The sequence below is a fragment of the Chanodichthys erythropterus genome, chromosome 4 (genome assembly GCF_024489055.1).
Source record: "Chanodichthys erythropterus isolate Z2021 chromosome 4, ASM2448905v1, whole genome shotgun sequence".
Taxonomy (NCBI): domain Eukaryota; kingdom Metazoa; phylum Chordata; class Actinopteri; order Cypriniformes; family Xenocyprididae; genus Chanodichthys; species Chanodichthys erythropterus.
In genome coordinates, this window is record NC_090224.1 from 15,292,971 (window position 1) to 15,320,519 (window position 27,549).

At 37.4% G+C, this 27,549-nt stretch overlaps 1 protein-coding gene across 1 annotated transcript in view; it reads right to left on the minus strand.

The window, feature by feature from the left end:
• Nucleotides 1–27,549, minus strand: part of nkain2 (sodium/potassium transporting ATPase interacting 2) — a 172,557-nt gene that overhangs the window by 116,232 nt on the left and 28,776 nt on the right. The window contains exon 2 of the mRNA XM_067383178.1: nucleotides 4,039–4,176. Within this exon, the coding sequence (XP_067239279.1) occupies nucleotides 4,039–4,176 (138 nt within the window). The remainder of the gene's footprint in view (nucleotides 1–4,038; nucleotides 4,177–27,549) is intronic.

Here is a 27,549-nt window from a genome sequence, read left to right on the forward strand (position 1 = left end):
TATTATATACGCAAAAAATCGTGAGCGCCTTAGGCTAGGGGCAAAGATCAACATATTATGCTTGTCTTCCAACTACAATGTGGCTGATGTATCTCCTGCCTTCCACGCTCTGCTGTATAAGGAGCCTCCTCCGCATGTTAGAGCAGGAGGGGGTCTAGACAGAGCGAATGACTTCAATTAAGTCTCATAATCCTGCTTGATATCTCTAACACGCATTCAGAGTTGATCCGGAGGGAGAAGGTTATGAACGTGTTCCTGACGAGGGCTGTTTAAACCTAACCTTTCCCCACAAACAGAGCGCAGCAGACCGTTAACTCTCAGAGATGGGAGGAATTTTGCCATCTTGAAATCTGACGTGTTGTCAGGACATTAGATACAGAAGATGTGGGCATGTAGTGGAACCTCATTTGGCCCTTTGCCAGCCACTGGAACGTGCCAAGTTGAATTAGAATAAAAATTTATCTGGCCTGACAGCATCCCCAAAACGGATATAAGCAAGAGTAATGTTCGAATGTGAGCAATTTATCTCTGTAGGAGGCTCTCTCTCCATCTCTCTGGCTGACCACTGCTCCTAGACTAAAAAAGTGAACATTGTTTATTCCAAAAGGGAGACACATACTACTAAAAAGCCAATCTGTTTCATCTCAACTGGGTGACACGGTCTGAGTCACATTTGAGCCAATGACCCGGTCCGTTAGTACGTTGATATCTCTCTGTTACGCTGACCAGGGTGTTAATGTCCGTTGTACCCGACTGTAGAGAAAAGCTGTCACAAAATGTGGTCTGATCTCATCCGTGCTGAATGTGGTGAACAACATATGTTTCTTCCATAATACCATATTGACGAACAATAATAATAAATTATACAAGGGCGGATGAGAACCCAGGACCTCTGGCACGCTTAAAAAAAATCCTACCACCAGTCCATTAGGACACACTAATCTTTCAAGGGATAGTTCACCCAAAAATGAAAATTTGATGTTTATCTGCTTACCCCCAGGGCATCCAGAGCAGGTACCTTACACACCTCAAGCACCGGATGCCGCGCGCGTGATCAAGGCAGTTGGACATAGTGGTGTATTAGAGGTGAAAAATTAAATAAATACTGTTCGGTTTCTCACACAAACCGATCGTTTCGTGTCTTAGGACATCAGTTTGTCGTCACGAGCCGCAGGGTTTCATTTGAATTTGTCTGTGCATGTTTTTTTTACTCTTATAGATTTTTGTTACCATTGACACGCATTTTACGACTGACAGACTGGAATGGTTGGAGTTAAAAATCATCATTTGTGTTCTACTGAAGAAACAAAGTCATCTACATCTTGGATGCCCTGGGGGTAAGCAGATAAACATCAAATTTTTATTTTTGGGTGAACTATCCCTTTAATACGAATCTATGTATTTATTTACTAATGTAAATACTCTCAAGACGGTAACACTTTACAATAAGGTTCATCAGTTAAACATTAGTTAATGTATTAACTAACATGAACTAACCATGAGCAATACATTTGTTACTTCCTCCTTCTTATATAAATCTCATTTGTTTAAAAGACTTCCGGAAAACACGCGGATCTCAACATAACACCGACTGTTACGTAACAGTCGGGATCATTAGTATGTATGACCCCAATATTTGCATATGCCAGCTCATGTTCAAGGCATTAGACAAGGAAAGGCAGTATTAACGTCTGGATCTGTGCACAGACAAGGTAAGCCAGCAAGAACAACAGCGAAAAATGGCAGATGGAGCAATAATAACTGACATGATCCATGATAGCATGATATTTTTAGTGATATTTGTAAATTGTCATTCTAAATGTTTCATTAGCATGTTGCTAATGTACTGTTAAATGTGGTTAGTTACCATCATTTCTTACTGTATTCACAGAGACAAGAGCCGTTGCTATTTTCATTTTTTAAACACTTGCAGTCTGTATAATGCATAAACACAATTTCATTCTTTATAAATCTCTCCAACAGTGTAGAATTAGCCGTTAGCGACAGAGCACAGCCTCAAACTCATACAGAATCAAACGTAAACATCAAAATAAATACTTTACTCACATAATTCGAAGCATGCATACAGCATGCATGACGAACATCTTGTAAAGATCCATTTGAGGGTTATATAAGCTGTGTGAACTTTGTAAATGCACTGTAATATAGTCGAGAGCTTGTGTGGCTGGGAGCATGTGATTTAAAGGGGCGGCGCGCTGCCAAAATCAGCGTTTAGTTAATGATGCCCCAGAATAGGCAGTTAAAAAAAATAATTTAAAAAAATCTATGGGGTATTTTGAGCTGAAACTTCACAGACACATTCAGGAGACACCTTAGACTTACATTTTGTGAAAAAAAAAACATTCTTGGGCACCTTTAACAAAGATAAATAAATGCTGTATAAGTGCAGTTCATTATTAGTTCATGTTAACTAATGTAGTTAACTAATGTTAACTAATGAATCTTATTGTAAAGTGTTACCCTCAAGACTAACAATATATTGTATTATAATAGGTGTTAAGTATGAAAATATCACATTAAACATAAGTTCTGTGTCAATAAATGAAACTCAATGTACTACTGAAATGTCTGGACATTGTAAAGTTATTTTGTGCATTTATTATTGCACATATTCTAATATTTTAGCAGACAATTTTGCGACAATGTGACGAATGTTTGTCTTTTTTTAAATTTACACACCAAATTAAGGAGAAAATGCACCATTGTAACAATTTAGTCCATTTTGGACACATATAGATTATGATTAAAACTGTCTAAGGATGTTTTCATACCTCAGAGCATTAGACTCAGAACTTTTTCTCCCTTAGTTTTTTAGGTAATACAAACAAGTCTGTGCATACTCAATTTGAAACTGCTGCACAACAACAATCACGTCCAATCAGAACATATTTGATGTTTAAAGGAACACTCCACTTTTTTTGAAAATAGGCTCATTTTCCAACTCCCCTAGAGTTAAACAGTTGAGTTTTACCGTTTTCGAATCCATTCAGCTGATCTCCGGGTCTGGCGGTACCACTTTTAGCATAGCTTAGCATAGTTCATTGAATCTGATTAGACCGTTAGCATCGCACTTAAAAATGACCAAAGAGTTTTGATATTTTTCCTATTTAAAACTTGACTCTTCTGTAGTTAAATCGTGTACTAAGACCGATGGAAAATAAAAAGTTGCGATTTTCTAGGCTGATATGGCTAGGAACTATACTCTCATTCAGGCGTAATAATCAAGGAACTTTGCTGCCGTCCCATGGCTGCAGCAGTGCAATGATATTACGCAGTGCCCGTGAGCCCCTGCTTGCACAGGGAACGTGCCTTGCAACCATGGAGACGTATGTGAGAGACGCTGTGTAATATCATTGCGCCTGCTGCAGCCATGAAACGGCAGCAAAGTTCCTCGATTATTACGCCTGAATGAGAGTATAGTTCCTAGCCATATTGGCTTAGAAAATCGCAACTTTTCATTTTCTGTCGGTCTTAGTACACGATTTAACTACAGAAGAGTCAAGTTTTAAATAGGAAAAATATCAAAACTCTTTGGTAATTTTTAAGTGCGATGCTAACGGTCTAATCAGATTCAATGGACTATGCTAAGCTATGCTAAAAGTGGTACCGCCAGAACCGGAGATCGGCTGAATCCATTCGAAAACGGTAAAACTCAACTGTTTAACTCTAGGGGAGTTGGAAAATGAGCCTATTTTCAAAAAAAAGTGGAGTGTTCCTTTAAGAGCATATGTGGAGCTAAATTTTGGACCAATGAGATTCCACTGTGGGTGAAGCTAGACTGAAACCAAACAACTGTAAAAATGTCTTGCTGCCCATCATGGTTGCAATATGTTAGGACAAAAACTTATCAAGGAACACATTTGCTGCTCATTGTTGTGTTGCATTGTGCCTGGCTAGGACTCAAAGTGTGACAGTTTTATGACACCAGTGGTATTAATACAACAAAATGACAGCATAACCTGCAGGGGTGAAAGAGAATATGTCACAAACTGAATATGAAAATATGTGGAAACTCACCCCGGTCACATATCGCGGTCTGAACTGTACTGTTCCAAAGAGCCCTAGAATCACTGTGATGATGTGGACAAAGTTTGTGAGGATCGGAGCCCACTGGTATCCGAGGAAATCAAATATCTGTCGCTCCAAGATGCTGATCTAGAAACGAAACACAGAGGAGAAAGAAACTGATTTACTAAGCAAAAACGAAGACAATATATTGACATATGAGCAATTATTTGCATAAAGGCAGCTTCAGGGGTCGCTTTATGAAGGCACTCTGATGTCAGCTGGAAAGCAGGGTGAAATGACGGACCGCAGGGCCACATGTGAAAGCACACAATCTACAGACAGCCAGAGGAATACCCCTGTCACACAGGCGATTAATTAGGACCGAGACGTGCCGCTCTCCGGAGTCAAACCCCCACCCTTCCACAAAAACCAGAGTTGACTTGGAAATTAAAGCTGGCAAGTCCAGCCTCGCAGCTCTGGGTGCTCCAATCTCAGCCACTGATTGGACATGACACTGATGTCAATACCACAAGCTATGGCACTTCCAAAAGCAGTCCAGGACAGGGCCACGGTTTTATCCCCAAAGGACCTACAAGCAGCCAGCCTCATAAAGCTAATGCTAATAGCACACGTGTCTCCATCTGCATTCACCGACAGGCACGAGAAGCTGCATTTAACAACCTCAGATGCTCAAGGACTTTTCTGGAAAGGAAACCAAACAAAAATCACGCCATTGAATCATCGGCTTTGCCGCATGATGTAACAGAGGATAGTAAAGAGCAAAGCGAAGGTTGAAAATGCAACATGAATGTCATTGTGACCTCAATACATTCACTTAACAAACATCTACTCGAGTGAACATCAATAGAGGCTTCAGAGGGTTCAATAGCAGCATGAATATCAAATGACTAAGAGTTGCATAGAGATGCTTTAAGAGTGTTTCCTACTCAGTGATGTTTTTACAGCGAGGAGACCCTGTTCAATCCTGCAGTCCATCCAGCTTATCAAATTAATCAAATATATAATTTTTATATAAATATAAAATCTTCAAACAATTGAAGATTTAATTCATTATTAGAATCAAAGATTAATATCAGTGATTAAATAAAAACAAAACAAAATTGAATAATAATAACAAACACGATAAAAATCTTCATAAACCAGTGCTTCTCAATTAATCTAACTTCTCAATCTAACTTATTGGTATATTTATTTTAATAATTAACTAATAATTATTTTAATCATACAATAAAATGCTAAAACCACAACAAAAAAACTTTTTTCCTCTCAATAACTTGGTTTTATTCAAAAATAATTAATACAGAATTAAAAAACAAGCAATATTGTCTTAATTACAGCAAAAATACTAGAGAAAACGTCTTAGATAAAACGTTGAGAACCACTGTCTTAAACTACATGTTGTCGAATTAGTATTATTACTGCTCATATAAGTTTCACAAACCTTTCACAAAACAGTTCTTGCTTCGACAGATAAGAATAAAAACAGCAAACTCCAGCGTTTCAGTAAACGAATCAGAAGTTAATTGAGTAACTGTTCTGACAGATTAAGTGATTCATTCAGTGAAGGATTGAAGGACTGATTCAAAGTGTTTTTGTTTTTATCTTATCTCATTCAAATGAGACTGCAAGCTCACAACTTGGTTAAAATATCGTTTGCAGTGGTGCTGTAGATTGCATGATAGTGAAGGAAACACTGCTATTTTTAATTGAGCAGTAGTTCATGCTATACATCTATCAACAGTAGACAAAGCTCAGGAGTCTATTAATCTGTGCATCTTGTCCAGTTTTTCCCAGTGAGAAACAGTTTGTGACCCCCACTCCGCCCCCTGATCTCCCAGAGGGACATGTCTTCTGTTGTCTGGGCGTTTCCTTTGAGCTTCTGCCTGCATACATCTGGTGAGCGTGTCTGTCCCAAACACTTAAGTCTTCGATCATAATGAAAGGTATTATACTGACAACACCAAGCAACATCAGCACACTTCACACAAGTCTCTTTGTTAAAAACAGTCACAGCTTTGGGGTGCAGTTGAGATTAGTTTTGTACCAGAATAAAAATATTTCGCTTTCCAAATGCCATACACTTTGTTTGTTTTTTTAATTATAATTTGCCTTCCCATTCAGCCTTCAGTGGCATGGTGTGTTTTTATGAATCATGGCATGTGATTTCCCACTGCACTAGCTCTTGTTTATTTTCACTGTCCTCCATATTTCCTCTACGAAACAGATGGATGAAAAGACGAATGCATTACCATCTGTTTTCTTAAAGGAAAAGTTCATAAAAGAAAATTCTGTAATTATTTACTCGCCGTCATGTTGTTCCAAACATATAAAGTTTTTGTGAAGAATTATTCTGGTTGCTATTCATACTATTTATCTACTATATTTAAAGTCTTCTGAAATCACACCAGGGCAGTCACGATATCAGAATTTTCACTACACGGTTACCGTGGCCAAACAAATTCATGAGAACCATATTTTGCAATATCTACAGTATAGAAATCCTGAAAGAAAAAAAAAAAATGCTATCACTCAAATGGAAATTAAAAATAAATTATTTTATTTTATAGTATTAGCCTATATAGAGTGATAAAGGCCATTGCATTATAAATAGCCTATACATTATTCTTATGAAAATACCCAAGATGGCTTGAAGAACAAAGATAAACCATAATACTGTCACAATGGTGTGTTAATTCTTTTGATGTTTAATCAGTCAAAATGTCTCTATGCATTTTATTCCACTACAGCAATCACTGGATGTCTTTGTCCATATTAGGGATTTCCTGGAACTTTTACTCATGAGTCTCACTAGTCTCACGTAGCCAGACCTTCAGACTGACGGCAGAGGGTCTGGACTCTATCGCAGCATTCATTGGTCAAGGACCGCCCAAGAGGACGTTTGACTGACATGTAACGTAAAAAATCACAGTTAATATTTTTCTGTGTAATGTTTAGGGGTCTGAAAATGTAAAGTCAATGTCCCTACATTAAGACCAGCATGCATCTAATAAATTATTAATTCAAGAATGTTGTGCAAGTTTACTGCAGCAGTGGAGCAGCGAACTTCAATCCAGCGTTTAGTTGATCCCAGTAAGCGTTCATTGTCACAGCTGTAAACACGAGGGCGTTCTTCCACGAGGGGGTTTGGCATCATGGCATTTGTTTCCAGGCGGACCGTTAAAGTCTAATTTTGATACCTTGCTTTTTGATCCATGAAAGCATTAGTCTCTATTCAAGCATGGAAAAGAACGACAATTCTTCAAATGTACTGCTTTTGTGTTCCTGGAAAGAACTAAAGTACAATTTTGAAAAAAGCATCAAAATAAATACCTAATGACATACAATACGATCATTTTGGCTGGAGTACTTGTTTAATGGGTTGTTTTCCATTATCCACCAAAAAAACATGATCCAGAGAGCATGATAGCACCACACTCAATCCATAATACCTTTATTATCAAAAGCTCTTCCGATGAGCCATGCATCACACCATATTTTCAGACTCACTGTTCGCCCATAGTTGTGAAGCAACTACAAGCACACAGAAAAAAAACGAAAAAAAAAACGAATGACTGACCCAACTCAGTGGTTCCATTGCTTTTGCGAAGCCTTGTGAAAAACTAGAGCTATCCCTGAAATCAACTAATAAACCACAGTGCATGGTGTTGAAGGGTGCCCATATGCCAGCACAAAATACAATCTGCCCTGCTTGCGAATAGGTTGCAAAATGCAAATATGGCTAATTATGTTATATAATGTTGTTTGGTGAAAGATGGTGTGTTGACAATGCCTTTAAAACACATCTTAATGGCACTCAAATTCACAGTTCTTTTCGGTCAGGCTTTTGTGGACACCTGCGCTTATTGACTGAATTCCCAAAAGAGCCCTGGCATTAACATGCATGTCAAATGGGGGAAAAAAGCTTAAGGGATTTTATGAAGAGGTTGCAGGCTCTTGTTTGAGGTGTGGGGCCAGGATCATCATAATGTGGCCCCTGGGCCCCCTTTCATATAACAATAATGTAAACAGCATTGTGGGGCAGCTGTGCTCAGAGTGACAGATTTATCAAGTCATTTTTTACATGAGAAATTAGATCCATAAATATGAGAAGAAAATCCATTGTTCATGTTCAGAATATAGAAGTGAAAAATCACTGACTAAACACTGACAACAAAGACAGCAAAAGTTCAGTACTTCTGTATGCACAAGTACGGATCTATAAAAAAAATCATAACACTCATACTAAGGCTCTAAAATCACATTCAAAGCCCCTGAATAAGCCGATATAAACAACCAATCAAAAGTCTTTAAGTCTTTAAAGAAGTCTCTTATGCTCACCAATGCTGCATTTATTTTAATAAAAATACAGTAAATATTGTGAAATATATTACAATTTAAAATAACTGTTTCCTATTTTAGTATATTTTAAAATGTACTTTATTTCTCTGATGACAAAGCAGCAGTTACAGTGTCACATGATCCTTCAGAAATCATTCTAATATGCGGATTTGCTGCTCAAGAAACATTTCGTATAATTATCAATATTGAAAACACTTGTGGAAACCATACTTTTTCCAAAATTCTTTGACTAGATTTTTGTGTGTGATTTTAAAATTCTTTACTGTCACTTTTAATCAATTTCATGTATCCTTGCTGAATAAAGGTATTAATTTCAATTAAAAAAAATCTTACTGACCCCAAACTTTTGAACAATAGTGTATACACAACACAAGGGACCAGACATCAATTCAATCCTACATTAAATGCAGCATGTTGCTACAATTTACATTTTCTCATTTGGCAGACACTTTTATAATTTACAGCACATTCAATGTAATCATTATACCAGGCATTGAACCCATGACCTTGCTGGCACCATGCTCGATCAGTTAGAGATATGAGAACACTGCCTCAAGCCATTAAAGTGGTAAACAGCTTATAGTTAGCATAATGAGCAGTATTACTTGGTGGAAGAATTGTTTGTTGCAATTCTAAATATGAATAAATGCAATTATTTATTGAATATAGTGCCGTTGCTGTAATTTTTGAGAAAAAATAAGCCACTCAAGACCATTAGTAGACCACGGTCGAGGAGTTTTTTTTTTTTGGTAACAACACAACCATTGTAAATTGACAACAAGAAGTGAGTGTGTCAAGCTAAAAGCATCACTAAACCGATACAGTAATGAATATCGAATGCAAAGGTCAGCGCAACCAATTCCTGTAATGATATTTTCCCTTCCTTATGTGCACATAATGTGTTCTCATGATTATTACTTGGCAGTAGAAGCATCCCATTAGCGATTAGCTGCAATAGCACACGCTTTCAGTCTGTGATTGAGATTAAAGTTCATTCTCCCTGTGACAAAACCGAATCTCATCCTCCCAACCTTGTGCTTTCGCTCGCCTCTCTCCCTCTCAGTTTCTCTCTCCTTTCGTCCCATTTATATATTTCTTTCGGTGCGCAGGGACACGAGCAGCCTTTAATCAGAGAGACAAAAGCTAATCAATCAGCAGGGGCAGGTTGAATAGAGAGCTTCACGGCACATTCAAAAGAGGCTGGCCGAGTTATGGCGTTTCCCAGCGTTAGCGCCACAGAGCATTAACTACAGATTGAGCCAAGCTAATCAAGAAGGCTCCCATGCAGCACGGCAGAGGGAAGACGCATCTTGGCCTGCCTCCATTGTCCGTCAGTAATCCAATTCCATCTGCTGCTGCCGCCAGTGATTTTAATGTTGCTCTGCAGAGATGAGACTGCAAAAATAACAGCAGAATTGAATGGTTAACTAATCTATGACACATTCACTTGGAGTCAGGCGGGGGGTTTTGAAGTATGGACACATTTAAAGCTTGAGATAATGCAAATACTTGTATTTACACTTACTAAGTCTGAATTCATCAAGTACAGACTCTCAGTTGGTGTGCTGCGTACTAGAAATCCTTTGACTATGCAGAGTCATATGAACCAGAAAGACATGACAATAAGCGACATTGTTTCACGAATACTAAATTCAAGAGGTCTTCGTTTCAGGCAGTAACGGCAGTGAGAATTGTTTTTTCAAATGTGCCATTGTGTATCATTTACTTAGAAACAGTGCATTAGGATAAAGTACAATTCAGCCCCGCACATAAACCTGTTTCTCTGAATGGACTTTAAGCAAAGATTTATGATTCCAAATGAAAATGGTGATTTTCTTAAAGGTTTATTTCTTTCTATCGCCTCAAAGAAGATTCTTGGGGCCAACTACTGTAAATAAATAATTAGAAGCTATCAAAGAGCATTTGAAACCACCTACAAACATACCTTTGTACACTTACTGTATATGAAGAAATGTAAAATACACAATGTCAATTAGTCACATTCAAGGACCCCTGCTGTTCTCCACCGTGTTTTATGTACAACGGACGTTAATGCAAAAATTCAAGTGGGCGTATCAATGAAATATTTGCAAGATGGTATGCATAACAAAGCTGATAAATGAACAAATCATACATCACTGACCATGAAAACAGCATTATAATGATGGAATTAAAAAACAGAATTCTAAATGAAGGAAGGAAACAAGCTTTGTTTTACAATAACTGCATTAAAAAAGAAATCTGAAGGAAGGAAGAATGGAAGGAAGGAAAACTATTATTCCATTGTTTTTTATTTTAATATATTTTAAAATGTAATTTATTCCTGTGATGGCAAAGCTGAATTTTCAGCATCATTACTCTAGTCTTCAGTGTATATATATAAGAAAAAACATTCATTCACAATGACTGCATGGAAGGAAGGAAGGAATAGAGCAGAAGAAAACAATAAAAAAGAAAGATAGAAAGAAAAAGACAGAACAAACTAGAGCTTCATATGCGGAATGAAAGAGTGAACAGGTGATGGTAGTTAAGAGCTGCGTTCCTCCACTACTGAATACAGTGACAGGAAGCCATCGGTTTGAGGTGATGTACATCATTATGCACTTCCTTTGTTCCTCTTTAGCTGAGAGCAAGGCCTGCGGAGGTGCACATAAGGCCAAGACAAGATGAATCCAAGACAGTTCAATGGTTCCAGATAAAAGTATGTAAGTATGATGATTTAATGATGACTTAATGGGAATATCTGGTATAGTTTCGGATACTGCTGTTGTTGTGAAATATAATGGCATATCCATCATATTCAATGAAAAGGTTTGCACAGGTCTAATTATGAAATTATTCTAAGACTATCTATCTAAATATGTACAGTGTTACGACCCTATGGTTGTGTTTTGTTCTATTTCTGTTTTTCTGTGAGTGTCTCTCTGTGTGTGTGTGTGTGTGTGTGTGTGTGTGTGTGTGTGTGTGTGTGTGTGTGTGTGTGTGTGTGTGTGTGTGTGTGTGTGTGTGTGTGTGTGTGTGTCTGTCTAGGAACATCATCCTGATTGGTTCCTTCAGGCTGATTGATGGATTGATGGTCCTGATTGGTGTACAGTACTTTAAAAAGCATATCATCACTTCCTCTGCAGAGAGATCTTTTGTTTTGAGCAGAGTGTTTGGTTGTATAGTGCAAAATCTGTGTGTTCTAAGAGAGTTTGTATGTTTTAAGAGTATTAGAGACTGTGAGTATTGTATGAATCGAAATTGTTATATTTGACCCATTTGCCTGTTTTTGACACCGAGTTTGTTTTGTTTATTGTATTTTTATTTAGGGTTAGGTTTAGGAAAGAGGTTTTAAAACAAGGAAATTTTGTTTGTTATTTTGGCCCAGTCGGCTAAAGTCCCAAATTTAAAGTCAATAAATTTATCATTGATCAAATTCATTACATTTCTCAGAGTCTTTCATGTTGCACCCTTTCCCCTAGACGGGACGTAACAACAGTCAAACCAAAAATTATTCAGACATTTTTTATATATATATTTAATAGTGGGTGCAGGATACTACAGTTCATTTATATAAGTGAGGATAGCAAAATAAAGTAAACTGTGACATTATACCTAAAAATTCTTCATACAGTGGACTACCAGTAAAACTGACAAAGTTGGAACCAAAAATTATTTAGACACTCTGACCTGACCATGTTTTGCTTAAGTGTTATCTGACATAATTAAGATAATTTTTTTCTGACACAGTTTAACTCTGAGACCTTGTCATATTTTATAACCATTTTTTTTAAACTACAGTGTATAAACTGTATTAATGAATGAAATGTTCAAGGTGTCTGAATAAATTTTGGTGAATAAATGAATACATTTTCACTGTATCTATTTTAGGGTTGGGTCAAAGGACGGTGCCATCATCCATCGCCGATGCTGACAGACATCACGATGTTGATTAATCACACTATATCAATGCCCAGTGTAATGCATGCTTTCAGTTTCCGTGCAGGTACTTCAAATATTTTTTTTTCTGATTAGGTAATAATAACATAATGAAGTTGTTCCTGATCATTAATACAAATTACATTCAAAACAGTTCAATGAACACAATTTAAACAGTAAAGATTTAATTGCGCAAAAAATGGCAGCAAATTATAGGCTACTAGATGTTTTACATGAACTAAACCACTAATATTCAAATGGTGGACCGCAGTCCACAGCATGTCAAAACAGCAGTGCGGATCACACCACAAGTGCTCAGGATCGTTTCTGTTAAAGATATTTCAGCACTATATCCTCTAGTAGTTTAAAGTAAAGCCAAACGCACTTCATTCAAGCCCTGTTAGCTCCATGCTCATTCTCTCTTTCATATTCATTCCCACCCCCGATGTCATCGTCCATCGCGATGTTTCACTGTAGAAATCGTCTGATGCCAATGTGGTAGACATCGCCCAACCCTAATCTATCTATTTCCTCTCTTTTAACTCTACGAAACCACACCAATTATTCAGCCTTGACTAGTGGATTTTGGAGAAAAAAAAAAAAAAATATGTGGCATTACTTTTGAAGATCTGGAAGAATATTTGAATATGATGTTAACAAAATATGAATCTCAAATATTCCATTATCATACTGTGACTGTCCCCTGGGCTAGTTTTGCTTGTGGGGCGGGACTTATGAGGTACTCATTATCTGAAACACCTGCAGAGTAAGATATAAGAGTTTTTGGTCCTCTGATTTAGTCGTCTTTCTGTTACCCTCTGTTTGCGTTAGTTCTGGGTTGTTTTGCTGTGATTATGCGTTTGTTTTATGTTTTAGTTTAGTTTGGGGTTCTTAGGTTTGGCCGGCCTTTTGGTATGTTTGTTAATTACTTTCATTGTTTGCTGCCCTTAGCATTACTTTCAATGTTAATTATTATGATGTGGTAAGTTTAATTTTGTTAATAAATATTCTTTGATTCACTGTTGTTCTCGTTGCCTCCCTCATTTGTCGCGGCACCAAGCCGGCCGTAAAACACATACTAAGCAAACACATTCAGGCATTGAATTGTTATAGTCCATCTCAGGACAAATAAACAAACAACTTCAATTCAAGAGCTTCATTACATCCCAGAAGACTTCCAGGAAATGGTGCAAAAAGAGGCACATCAAGTCCATGGCGTGCACAGAGAGCCAGTAAACCAGTGTAATGAATGCCAACATTTACGCGCATCCAGTAAGGGGTTACTGAAAATGCATGAGGTTATTTACATATACAGAGCGGTCTGAACGTAATCATTACCACACTGAAGACTTGCCATTCGCACAAATCTTGGCACTCTAAATGACGCATGTTGGACATTTGAAGAGTAACTGTGTTGTTTGTAACAGACAATGATGATGACTTCCAGCGTCAGCAACAGCGTGTAACAGATACAATGATGTGTTTAAGCATGCCGTTCATACAGTGGAGGGATTCCGAAGCAGCTGTCAGAATGTGTAGCTAAGCTTGAAAAATGGTGTTCATTATCTACATCGCACAATGGGCCGTTTCATATTCTTGGCCTCCTGCTCTTTGACCAGAATCCTCACAAAGGTCTAAATGGCAGCAAAAGAAAAGCACTCTGCTAAAGTAATTGTGGTTTACACCCACAGACCGAAGAAAAAGAGGCCATAGAGGAAACAGCAGACATTAATATTAAATTGCACATACTGAAGATTTTGCTTCAAGACAAACAACTAACAAATGTCAAAGAACTGCTCTTTGACTGCTATATGCAAATTTGCATATGTGTAAAAGTTCATATTTTTTAAAAAGTTGAGAAAAAATAGAAAGAAGTCTAAAATGCTTAATCCATGCATATTTTTTTCCCAATCCAAACCACTTGAACACACATTAAATGACATTATCTTCATTTTTCATTTTTCATCTTTGAGTTAAGATATTTTAATTAAAAATTACAAGCTCTCAAAAAAGAAACATATGCATGAATGAATCGGTCACAATAAAATCCATTTATAAAATGTCACATACTATGTAATCTGAACAGTATGCAAATTGGGAAGCAATTTGCCATCAATTACATTAGAAATTGAATAGTAAAGACTTTTTACACCCATATTTGAGAGCCTCATTAATACAGACCAGTGAAGAAGAGCCTCTTGTTTGCCACCCTGAGGTTTTTAAGGAACCAAGTGGCGAATGTTAATTTCCTTAGTATGGATGGCTCTAGGGGTGGGAGGAGGAGAGCAACTGAATAAAATTCATCAAGATACAGCAGTGTTAATGATGATAATCTATTTTAATATTCGTTTGCATTTAAATGAGGCTGGCGAAAGAGCCGTTGCCCGAGGGCCAGAAAGATGATCGAGACTGATACGGGAATAGACCCAGCAGTGAACTCAAATGTCAACTGAGCGGGATGGAAACTGCCAGCATGTGGAGAGAGCACACTGTGAGAGCTGCCACAATGGCTTTACTAATAAATATGTAAAATATGAACTAGGCAGGGTACAGTAGGAACTCTAGAGATGCATGGAAATTCAATCTAAATGTCATATATCCTTCAGGTTCTTCCGTACAACCACTGAAGCAATATTAAAAATAGATCCCTGACATAAAACCTACTGTAGGTGATGCTTTATAAATGACATAAATACATTAAATGATTCAATCGTCACTATGACAGTGACCGCCATAGCTACAGGGTAAAAAAGTAACCTTAAGCTGATTTCAGTGAAGAAGCCCTCTAATTGGCTGACCTTAAACTGTCATCAGGCTTCACAATTGCTTGATGCTTTATTTATTTCACTTCTCACTGGGTGTGTTTGGGGAAAGTGCCACAACTCATTTAAGCGATTTTGTCAGAGAACTGCTGGTAAATAGCAGCAGCATTACCAAGTTTCGGTGACTGTCAGTTTTTTTCAGTTTGTGCCAGTTTCTTAAAAGCCCAAAAGCTCTGCTGCCACAAAGAGCTGGAATCCGCTCATGGAATTTAATGGGAAATAACAGGTCAGAGAAACCTGTTTTCAGGGCTTTAGAGACCATGAAGTCACAGCGTAACAAACACCAGGACCTGTTGAGCTTCACGCTTTCATCTGCTTTTTGAAAAGTACAAAGATACTTCATAATGGCAGAGTCAAACGCCATCAATAAAGTTATCTCGAGAAATGATACGCTCCCTGAACTTCCTCAAACCCCAATCCGATATTTTGTTATCTAATACAATAACATTCATACATTTTTAAGTGTGGCTTAAGTGTCCAAATACATTTTGGGGCCACTGTATTAGTGCTCACTTTCCATGTATGCAGTGAAAGAAATATTTGCCAATGTCTTAAAATAAACTATTGATTTTGAATACGCCAGGCCAAGCTTGGGGGCTGGTGCAAAAATTTGATACAAATACGAGCCAGCCACACTGTCTGTGCTTTTGCCTTCATCTGAGGCATTAGATTCCAAATCAAAAGGCCAATAAAATAATTTCCACTGTGCTTATGTAAAATAAAGCTGTGTTTTTTAAGAATTATGCGCAAATATGGAGTAGGTGGGGAGATAAATATTTAGCTAATAATAACACAAACCACAGCGGCGCTGGCTGACTCATCCACCACATACATTACAGGGTTTTTAACACTGAATGAATAAAACAATTCTCACTTCAGTTAATCAACAATATTGAAACTTATTGCTTGATGGGTTTGTATATAGTATATATTAGTATAGATTGCATTGGAAATACTGAAGGTAGACTGAAAGAAATGCACAGCTGCACAAGTGTAAAATTTGTATCTTTTATCTATACAATTGCATTTTCCATACTATTTTAACAGTTCAGTTATTTAATTTTGAGCTAAACCCTGAAAATCTTTAGCCTATAATAAATAGTAATAATTAGAAAACATATATAAACTGTTCAAACAATGTGACAGAATACAATTGAACTTTCGCTGGGACTTTGAATGACAGGCGATCTAACCCATCATAATGCAGAATCTGCCGTTTTGTCCGATAAAGCAGTCAGGGGAGTTAGTAGATTAACGTGGAATGTTTTTACTTTTTAAAATGAAATTTTCTCAATGCAGGACAAATTGTTTGCACAGACAATATTATATCACCTAAAAAACTGTCCTATTTGTCATATCCTATTTATTTTCTAAAAGTTACTACAAACACATACAAAAAAACCTACAGCTTGCTATTCCCTGGTCTCAAGTAGCCAGACCTTCGGACTAATGGCAGAAGGTCTAGACTCCATCGCAGCTTTCATTGGCCAAGCACCGCCCAAGAGGATGTCTGACTGAGGTGTAAAGCAACCAATCACAGTTTGTTTTGTTTAGCATCATGTTTAGGGTCGTGAAAATGTAAAGTCAATGTCTCCACAATAACAGACCAGCGTGTAATTCATTCAAGAATGTCGTGAAAGTTTACTGCAACAATGGCGCAACAATGGTGCTGTGAACTTCACATTTACTTTTGAAAATCCAGCGTTTAGTTGATCCTGATAAGCGCTTATTGTCATTGTTGTGAACACAACGGCTTTCTTTTTCCATGACGGGGTTTGGCGTCACGACGTCTGTCTCCAGGCGGATCGTTGCATCAGACGTTCAGCCAACGGTCTGTGATGTCTGAGGCGGAACTATTCCCAAGCAGCAATGTAACTAACTGATATCATAGCCATGACTAAAGCTGCACAAACATGTTCTGATCTACAATACAACAATGTTTGTGGTTCTTCTGGATTCACCCATAGAGCATCATTTGGGTCAAGAAGTTGAGTGCAGTGGGGCGAAATTTGTGAATATTCATCAGACTCTGCCATACTTATGTAAATCTCCTGTGAAAGTCAGGCATGTTCAACAGCCAGGGTATTACTAAGGTCACGTTGCCACAAGCCCACATGCTCTCTGATGACAGGCACCCTCTGGGGAAGAACATGTGCTGATGGAGATGGCCTATTCCATTCAGCAGAGATGGGGGGAAAAACATCTTCCCACACATAAAGCACTCCTTACCCAACCATCATTATTTATATGGTATCGCAACTGTTTCTTCTAGACTGCAAGAAGATAAAATGGAGAGCAAATGAAGACTCATATTTTCTCCAGAGAAAAATGCATCTCTTCCCCTTCAGAGTGATCTCAATGCTTCAAACTGTGCTCAGATTTGACAACAGTCAATATGAACTCAAACATTTCTCATCTAAGACCAAATTATCTGATATAATTACTGTATGCCAACACTTGTCTCGTTTGTCTACTTTTTATTTTAAATTATCAAAGACAGCTACAGCAGATATGGCATATGGCATAAGATAGGTTTTTATTTGTTTAATGCTATCTTCTCCCTTCCAATGCATAAATTCAGCCTAACTTCAAGACAAGAATATGAATGATGAGTCACCCTGTTCTTCCAGATTCTCACATAAATGAATGGCAGCCTGAGTGAAAGGTCTTAGTTATGTATCATCTCTTTGTTGTGGCATCTGGGTGTCAATTAAGTACAGCGTCCATACTGTTAGGGAAGCATTTCAGAAGGAAGAGGCCGCTACTGTGCAGCGTGTTGCTTTGATCCTGAAAACAAGGCACACAACAGGACACGAACAAAGCACAGAAGGTTAGGAATCAGTTATAGACAATCCAATGCCAAACTACACCACCTCACAAAAAAGATCTGTTGTCTGAAGAGGGATCTAGCAACCATTTCTGCAGTTTTTAAAGAGGTTTAGCCTCTAAATGTGTATTTGAAGAATCTTTCCCTCCAGTGCTGACATATTTCTATTACAGGATTATGAATGATGAATAAAGTTCATAAGAACAGTATTTATTTTTTTTATAACATTATAAATGTATTTAGTGTCACTTTTGACCAATTTAATGCATCCTTGGTGAATAAAAATACTAGTTTCTTTTTTAAAAATCGTACCGATCACAATAGAGTCTCAAAGCTAACAAACATGGATTTTGTTGCTCCTTTTTCAATTCATGAGATGAACGAGAAACCTCTGAGACTAGCTTTGACTGAAAGTGACATAGACAGGGCACAGAAAGGTCAACACCTATCTGATATCAAAGCAGAAAAATGTCCCTTGTCATAAAGGAGAGGAGATTATGGTTGCTCATCTCTGAGCCCTGTGTATGCCTGGGATTTAGGGGCACCTTTTCCGATGATTCCCTGACCTTTTCTAAGAGAGAATGAAAAAAGCACAATGGATTAAGTGAAACAAGGAGAGAGAAAAAAATCAAGCAAAGTGGCTGTCGACTTTAATTACGAAAAAAGCCCTGAAAATGGGTGCATTTTCCACAAAAGTGCTTTGGGATCCTGGGTCTGAAAATTGCAGAAAATGTAATATTGTGCCCTGGGGCCCTGGCAAAGTCTTGCTATTGTGTCTTGACTTTGGAAAAGTTAACAGCCTGTTCCTAGGTCAAATATATTCCTAGTTCTGGGCAGGAGGATCCTGCAGAGGCTGCTATTGAAACTTCCTGAGGCTTAATGATATCACTCCATTGGGAGAGGAATTGATCGTCTGCGTCGACCACGAGTCCACGGGAGAAACTCGCTGATTGCTTGATTCATCAATCATCTGACCCTGTCATCGATCAGACAGGAACATTAAGGCAGCCAGCCGATCCTCAATTTTGTCCCTTAAACGCCAAAAAGAATCAAAAGAGAGGCGATATAATGTGGCTTGAAAAGTATCATTCAACAAACAAGACCATGTTTTCAGGGAAACGCAATGACTTGCTGCTATCGGTAGTATGCACAAACAACACAAGGCTATCAGTATACTGCAAATTCCCTCCAAATTCAATAAAAAAAAGTGGAGAGAAAATAAGATGAAGAAATCCAGTATTCTGTTCCTCACCTCCCAAGTAATTTCCTTCAGGTATTGTTAGAGGATGGGACCCATATATCCTTCTCATTTCACTGGGGTACAAGGTGGCGTAAGGTAACACATAGGAAAGAGAGATGAAAACTTAGCTCAGAGTAAACTGATGCCGCTCACAAACAGGACTCCAGAGTCTCGGCTTTGGTTGCATTTTAATTACAGCTGCACGGCACTTTAAACTTGCCAATCATTGTTCAAATACTAATTGTTGTGTAATTCCATCCTTCCGATCATTGTGCATACTAACATATTCCATTTCCCTTATTGCTGCAGAAGTATTGTTCATAAGATGATTATCTTACATCATTATTCACTTAGTTAGAGCCCTTGACCTTTACCAATGTAATTAAATCTTTAACACTTAGAATACCAAAACTACAGTTATGGTTGACATTTTGAACTTCCCTATCAATGCTAAGGGGTTATCAGCACAATATTGACGTATGTCATCTGAACCATCATAATACAACATATCACATAAACTACCGTCCAAAATGTGGGGTCAGTATTTTTTTTTATTGGTGATTTACATTAAATTGATCAAAAGTGACATTAACAGACTTTTAAATAGTTACCAAACATTATATTTCAAATATAAATATATAATTTCTATCTAATTAAAGAATCCTGAAAAAAAATTGTATTACCATTTCCATAAAAATTTTAAGCACCACAACTGTTTTCTACAGCAGTTTAGTCCAAATTTTCTAAAGAGACACAATTGCTTTTTGTGATGAACATATTTAATTTAGGCTTTTATTCAGATATAAACCTTTATCAACACACATCAGCTATGGTAGACACGTTTGACGCAGCAGCACGTTTGCACGTTTGAGCTTCCGCAAGAACCAATGAGGTTTGTTCTCGCACGTCTAGCAGGTTCGGTTGAGCTTCTGTTTATGTTTGCCGATCAGTGTGTATATGTGAATAAAAGCCTAAATTAAATCTGTTCATCATATAAAGTGATTGTGTCTCTAAACAGCCAGATTCAAATGGATTAGTTTTACATTCCCTCTATGAACTTTTTGAAGCGTCAAAGTGATACAGCAGTTGCAAAGACTGTCAATGGAGGGACAGAGAAATCTCTCAGATTTCTTTAGAAATATCTTTGTTTCAAAGATGAACAAAAGTCTTACGGGTTTGGAACAACACAAAAGGTGAGTAAATGATGAGAGAATTTTCATTTTTTGGTAAACTAACCCTTTAAACAATTTCATTTAGCTTGTGGTTAGCCTGATAGCTTAGCGCCAGCAGTGCAACTGCCATTGGGATAAATGGGAATGCTAAGATTCAGCAAAACAACATATCCCTGCCTGGGAAAAATACAGTTTGACATGGTTTATTGTTCTTAGCATAGTTTAAGGCCATGTTTGCTGGTCCCCCAGCTTGACCAAGTTGGTGTTCAGCTGGTTGGCTAGCTAGACTTAAAGCTAATACATGCCCAAACCTCCTCTAAAACCAGCAAACCAGACTGTACTCAGAGGCCAAATAAACGTATTACCATCACAGCATCATGGTGCCAGCACAGAACTATTAAGGGTATATACTATCAACATGGAAAAATGAGAAAAAAAGATACAGAGTCAAAGAGAGAAACACTCATTCCGTTATACGCATAATAAAACTAGGTCTTGAGGAAAGCAAAGTGTGTAGCCATTCTTTCTCCTGTTGAGCCAGCAAAGCACAAAGATCAGAACGGAGTTATTGCTACTGTGATTTCACCCTCCACGTGTCACAGTGTCAGCTACTTCAGCCCACCATGATGAGCTGATTGCTGAATGTGAGCACAGCGCATTACTTTATGAGATTAAATGCATTGCACAGGTCTCTGGCTCCTGCTCACTCTCTTTTCATCCAACCCCTAATCATCTAAAAAGCTTTTGCTTTGCTATCTCAAAAACCCCTGCCTGAGAAAATATGCTCCTATTTCTATATTACACAAAGACTCACTGGCATTTAAATGTAAAAACGTAATACGATCTGAAACAACCAAATCATAACATCGGATGCCATTTTCTCTGATCTTTCATCCGTCTCAACAGGCGAAACTATCAGCTAATGAAGCTAACAGATTTGATTGGAATCAATAATCTCAGGCAGTGGCGTAATGTTCTAATAAGCCACTTGAGGGGGAAATGGCAGTGCTCAAATTGATTTCAGTCCTTAATTCTCTCAAACTGAGAGTTTCAAACTGAGAGCCAAGTGAGGACAATTCGAAAATGAGACAGGCTCTAGGACATGCCGGACTTGCTGTTTACGTCAGTACAGAAAGCCGATACTCCAACTAGTTGAAAACATTCTCTAGTTTCACTGAAAAATCATATTTAATCAGTATTTTGTCTTAGTTTCCAACAAAAATACCTATCCAACTATCCAACAAGATCAATTTACTTGAAAAGCAAAATGGTGTAAGATAAGACTTATTCAGTATTCAGAAACTGTATCAAGTTTTCCTCACCCCAGCAAACATATTTTTCTTTCCTGATAAAAAAATTCATTTAAGCCAAGTGGATTTTAACTGAATCTTCTAAAAATTATTAAAAATAAAGTTGCATGATTAGCAAGTAAAATTACAATAAATTAACAACAATAAAGTTACAATTAAAATAAAAAGTCATAAAAATTCCAAAGCTTCTCTTCTAATAAAATTGCTTGGACAACACTGGCTGTTAAATTTGGTTAGCCTAATTTTCATTCAAATTCGTTAAAAAAATAAAAAAATAAATTGACATTGGCACCCTATTTTCCTTGAGCAAAACTGTACCACTAGATCTTACATGTATACACATAAACTACTAAAAAAAATGACTTTTTTTCTGCATTTTTTGTATTTTTTATACAAAGTAACAGGAAATTCTGCATATTACTTTCTTTAGTAAGTTCCTACTGATAGTCCAGATGGTGAGGAATGTATTACCAAAACTAAAACTTACAATCACTGTCAAACACTCACACTTCCCCTCAATCAGCGTCATTTAAATAGCATTAGGGGGTTTGTCATTAGATGAAGACTTCCTCTGCTGTGATGTATTTATTGGCAGGAAAATAGATGAGAATCACTTATGAGGAAAAAGTAACCTTAAAAATGTAAATCATCTCATCTGCCATTCCATTACAAAGGGGAAAACAGGAAAGATGAACAGCGATCGATGCAATTCGGCATGATGCTCTAGCAAGTAATATGAAATATATTGGCAAGTTAGCACATCTGTGGCTTTATAACGTCAGCCAACTCTGTTGAAATCTATAGGAAGTGGCAGTGGAGAGAGGACAGGAAGAGAAGGCCAGGACTGCGCCCGGCACAATTAATTACTGTCAGACATGCATGAAACACGTCTCAGACACATGACCTTGACTGGACCACAGCTGCGCACAGCTAGCTGGTCCTCTAAACGAGTCTGTCCATGGCTTCAAGCAGCAGCAAAGTGCACATGTGTACCTAGATCTGAAGCCCTTACGAGAGCCACAAGAAACACAGGACGCTATTAATATCGGCACTTCATCAAAAGGGTTTTCATCAAAAGCTGTTTTTGAACGCTCGCCTGATCCTGTGGAATCACACTCTCGTTAATCATATAACAGTAAAGCCCTGGTGACTGGAGGTCACACACCCGAGCAGAGGGCCGAGTGTATATTAACAACAGAGCCCATTAGGAATGCAAACGTTGAGTAAAATGAGATCCAGGGAAAAAATAACCTGTGGGTGAATGACTTTGCATTCAATAATAATCACTAGGGTTAAATCAGATCCTGAAAAAGAATACATTTAACAGAGTTATTAAATTATTAGTGTTTTTTTCTTTTTTCTTTTTAGATTAACTTCAAGAGCATTAGATGATGGCAAGGCAATCAGAAAGTTAATTTAGAGGAAATGAGAATGCATGATTAAATATTTAATACTGACCAATTAATAGTCAATAGCACCAATTAAATATCTAACACACAATTAAATATCTAGACCAATATGATACAATCTCTAATAAAATTAATTTAATACAGATTTATTGTGCATCCCTACAATCTACAGAGCGAAAGAATGAGTTTTATGAGCAGCTTCTTTTCTGTGAACCAAAAAACATTTACAAATCGTTCTGATAAGGTACTGAATTAATAAGACCCGCTTACTGAACTGCAAATTATTCATTTCATATCCACCCTGGAATTAATTAACAATTGTTATTGTGTTTTGCGAACTTAAAGGGTTAGTTCACCCAAACATGAAAATTCTGTCATTTATTACTCACCCTCATGTCGTTCCACTAAAAGACCTTCGTTCATCTTCGGAACACAAATTAAGATATTTTTGATAAAATCCGATGGCTCAGTCAGGCCTCCATTGCCAGCAAGACAATTAAAACTTTCAGATGCCCAGAAAGCTACTAAAGACATTTGAAACAGGTTCATGTGGCTATGGATTTTATAAAAAATATTTTAATTTGTGTTCCGAAGATGAACGAAGGTCTTACGGGAGTGGAACGACTTGAGGGTAAGTAATTAATGACAGCATTTTCATTTTTGGGTGAACTAACCCTTTAAAGTCCCCCTGAAATCAAAATTTAAGCTTTTTAGCTTTTATTATGAATATGTAAGGTTATGAATAAGGTTATGAATAAGCTGATGTGTTCCAAAACAATGACAAAATTCACATTTAGGAGATATAAGCATTCAAAACCTATAGTCTCTCACTTTTGCTAAAATGGATCACGGATAAATGGATCAACACAGACTTCAGCTTCTCATCAGATCTTCTGCCCAAGTCAAAATGCTCTCAAGAATCTAAAGCGTCCCGCCCTCTACGTTATAAATAGATGCTGAAACTGCATCTGAAATCGGTCAGTTGTTCACACATTTACTATTTTCTAAATGGTGAATGCCACATAGTGTTCTATATAGGGGACAGGGAACAATTAAATATGCTTTCCATTGAGGTAATTGAAGTCTGGTTTCACGTTAGTGTCACGCAAACCGCAGCAACACACAGAGTCTGCTCTGGTCCGGAGACATGATACCACCGAGCGGATAATGTCAGCGAGTCGGCGCAGACCACAAAATGTATCGGACCCATTTGAATTCTGCACAGAATGCTATTTTAGTGCGATATGGAGAAGATTAGGAGGAGAAACGGTTAGAGATTAAAGGTTTTACCGAGCTTAACGACTCTGGCTGAGCTGTGATATAAACAATTGGCTAATTTAAAAAAGGGGACGTTGGACCAATGGAGCTGTTCGATATGTCCCACCCTGTCTTCCTGTTTCAGTTGAAATTACGTCAACACATTGAATAATAATGTGCGTTCCAAGGCACTTTAAGGCATAGACTTTTTCTAATATTCCACAAAAGTACTAAAAGTGTCATATTAACAGCACATATAAAATCAAAATAAATCTTCAATCAGTAAATTCTGATTGCGATTCAATTCAAATTCTTATCCCAATAATTATTAGCCATGTTTCAGACAGAGAAGTTCAAAATAAAGTGCATAGAGGAAACCACAGCGGACCACAAATGGCATTCCACTCTCCCTCCTCTTTCTTTCTCTGACATTGCCACCCTAGTTAATTGTTCGCCTTGACTATCTTTCTCCTCCACCCTAAGGGCGAACGCCGTCGGCCATCCGACCTGTGCGATAAATAAATAAAATGCATACAAATGATTTCCCGCTCATGAAAACAGACAACTAAATGGTTGATATATGGATTGGTAACTCTTTTATGAGGAGAATGGTGGGCTCAAAATTGAATTCCTGCATGATAAATAGCCTGCATTATCTCCCCTTTGCCCGAAGAAGCCATTGGAGCTACTTAAACAGAGTGGTGATGACACTGGAAAAATGCTCACAGATGGACACCCAGAAGGCTAAAAACATTAGCGTGGTCCACTCCATCAATAAAACCTGCCCATCTCGGAAGGAAATTGGCCGCTCATGGCTTATCTCCCCTCTTAAAAGCGTGGCATAGCAGCAGAATTAAGTGCCCGATACCCCACTGCAGCGTACTTCAGGGGCAGTGCAACTCGAGACTATCAGTCATTTACATCGGGGGGCATTAATAACGGTGACGGCTGTACAGGAGGAGAGAGGGCCGCAGCAAATGGTTTGAACTTTCCATGTTTGATTTCTATCTCTGTTGAGTGAAATGGGAAATGAAGCCTCTAGCACAAGCAAAGTGGAGGAAAAATATCACTCATATATTACTGATATTTACGAAAGCATCATTTTTACCTAGATAAACACAAAGCTAATGACTCTTCCAGATAATTACAGCTATTTGGGCCTTTTATAGAAAAAAAACACCCCCACAAACGAGCCTGGTTTCCATAACCCAAATACAGTCTAGACTCTAGTGAGAGGAAAGCAGCTAATGAGGTGTTTCAGACGTAAAGCTTGTACCGAGGTCATCAATTTTTCAAGTCATTTCTCGGATGTTGTTGGTTCACCGGCAAATGTTAATTTGCATGTAGAAACAGTCAGGGTGGAAAAGAACATTTTACTTGACTCGTGATTTTCTAATCGTGATGAACATACTGTACCTGCTCAAATCAGAGAGCAGCATAATAAAACCTTATTAGAAACAATATTATTAAAACTATTTTGCTTAATGTTTGAAAGTGTGGTAATGGGAGTTTTTAAAAGGTGTAACAGTTCAACAAAATGTTTTCTACTTTCATTTAACTAGATTACTAGATTAACTTGCAAACAGACAGGATGATGAGCTGAGGCAAAGCGAGTCTATTTGCAGCACTTTAATAAATTCAAAACCAAAATACAAGGCGATAATACATAGAACACGATAAATATTTAACAGTGTGCGCTAAACACAAGCAACACCAGACAAATCACAGAGCAAACTAAGGGCAATAGACCTTATGTGCCAGAGAAACAAGGCCGCAGCCATCTTTTGATCATCACACATTTAGATCATAGCTGTTGAAGAGTAATCAGCTGGTGAAGTGGATTTAACTATTATAGAGTTAACGAAAGTTATCATGAGCATTGTAATGTTTGAAGCTGATGTCATAACAAATGTCATTAGACCAGGAAGATTTTAAAACGAGCGGTTCATTCATAAATCCATAATATCTTACCTTTATGTTGAAGAAGAAGAACTAAACAAGGAGCAGGTGAATGTAATCAATCAAACAATGAGTAGCTATGACAACAAACAAGGAAGTGCTTAGAAACCATGACAACAGGAAGGAAACACAGGAAACAATACAATACAAACTAATGATGTGTCTGAAATAACTTATTGCATAGTAGATAATACATTTGAATTTGAATTACTTCGCGGCCGTTAAAAAAGTATGTTCTGTATTGTTTGAATATGGGTAATATGAATTAAATTCGGACATACTACATACGCCATGCTGTTACTGTCAAGTAACCTACCTGTGTCAATTGCGTCACTTCACTGCCATTCATAAATCCTCTCCTGAGGACTCATGGTGTAGTAAAGTATCCATCGATTACACATTTCAGAATCTTGGTGGAAGTAGTAGTTCATCCGGGAGACTTTTTGCCTACTTTTTTTTTAGTACTATATACACTACATACTGTTTTTCGCATACTATATAGTAGGGAAGTATTCAATTTCATACACAGCGTAAGACGCAGCTAAAACCGCAACAATGTGAAAATTTGTTCATTTCAGTTGTTTGTGGTACGACAATGAAATATTATAAATGCAAATTGAAATAAATTAACAAAAAAATACAAGTAGTTTTTTATAAGCAATATAATTATATTTGAAAAAGTGGGTTTAATAATTAGATTGTATAGCTTTAAATCCAACAAATAGCATTTGACCTTCAATAACCGTATTAATGGAAACTTTTATAATCAACACAAATAAAAGTGCCATACTACAGGAGAGTGAAATAACTGTTAAATATTAACCAGAGATGAGTACTCAAGTTATTGACTTGGACTCAAGTCGCACTCGAGTCACATTTTAATAGACTTCAGACTTAACACGGACTCGACCTGAAATGACTTCAGACTTGACTCGACACAAAAGACTCATGAATATTTCATTCATGTAAGTCTTTTACCCTTAACTACTGATATAATAAATAAAGAATTTGTGTTGTGTTTAAATGGTTTTATAATATCTGCATCACATATATTTCCCTACGGGTCATGGTAGATCGGTCACAGAATTTGATTACGTCCATTGATTATGTCCGTATATTGCACATAAACTCCAAAATGTCCTAAGAATCCCATGAAACATGACGGGAGCAACTGTGCCACATGTTTTCGTTTGGGATTATTAACATGTCAGATCAGCAAGATG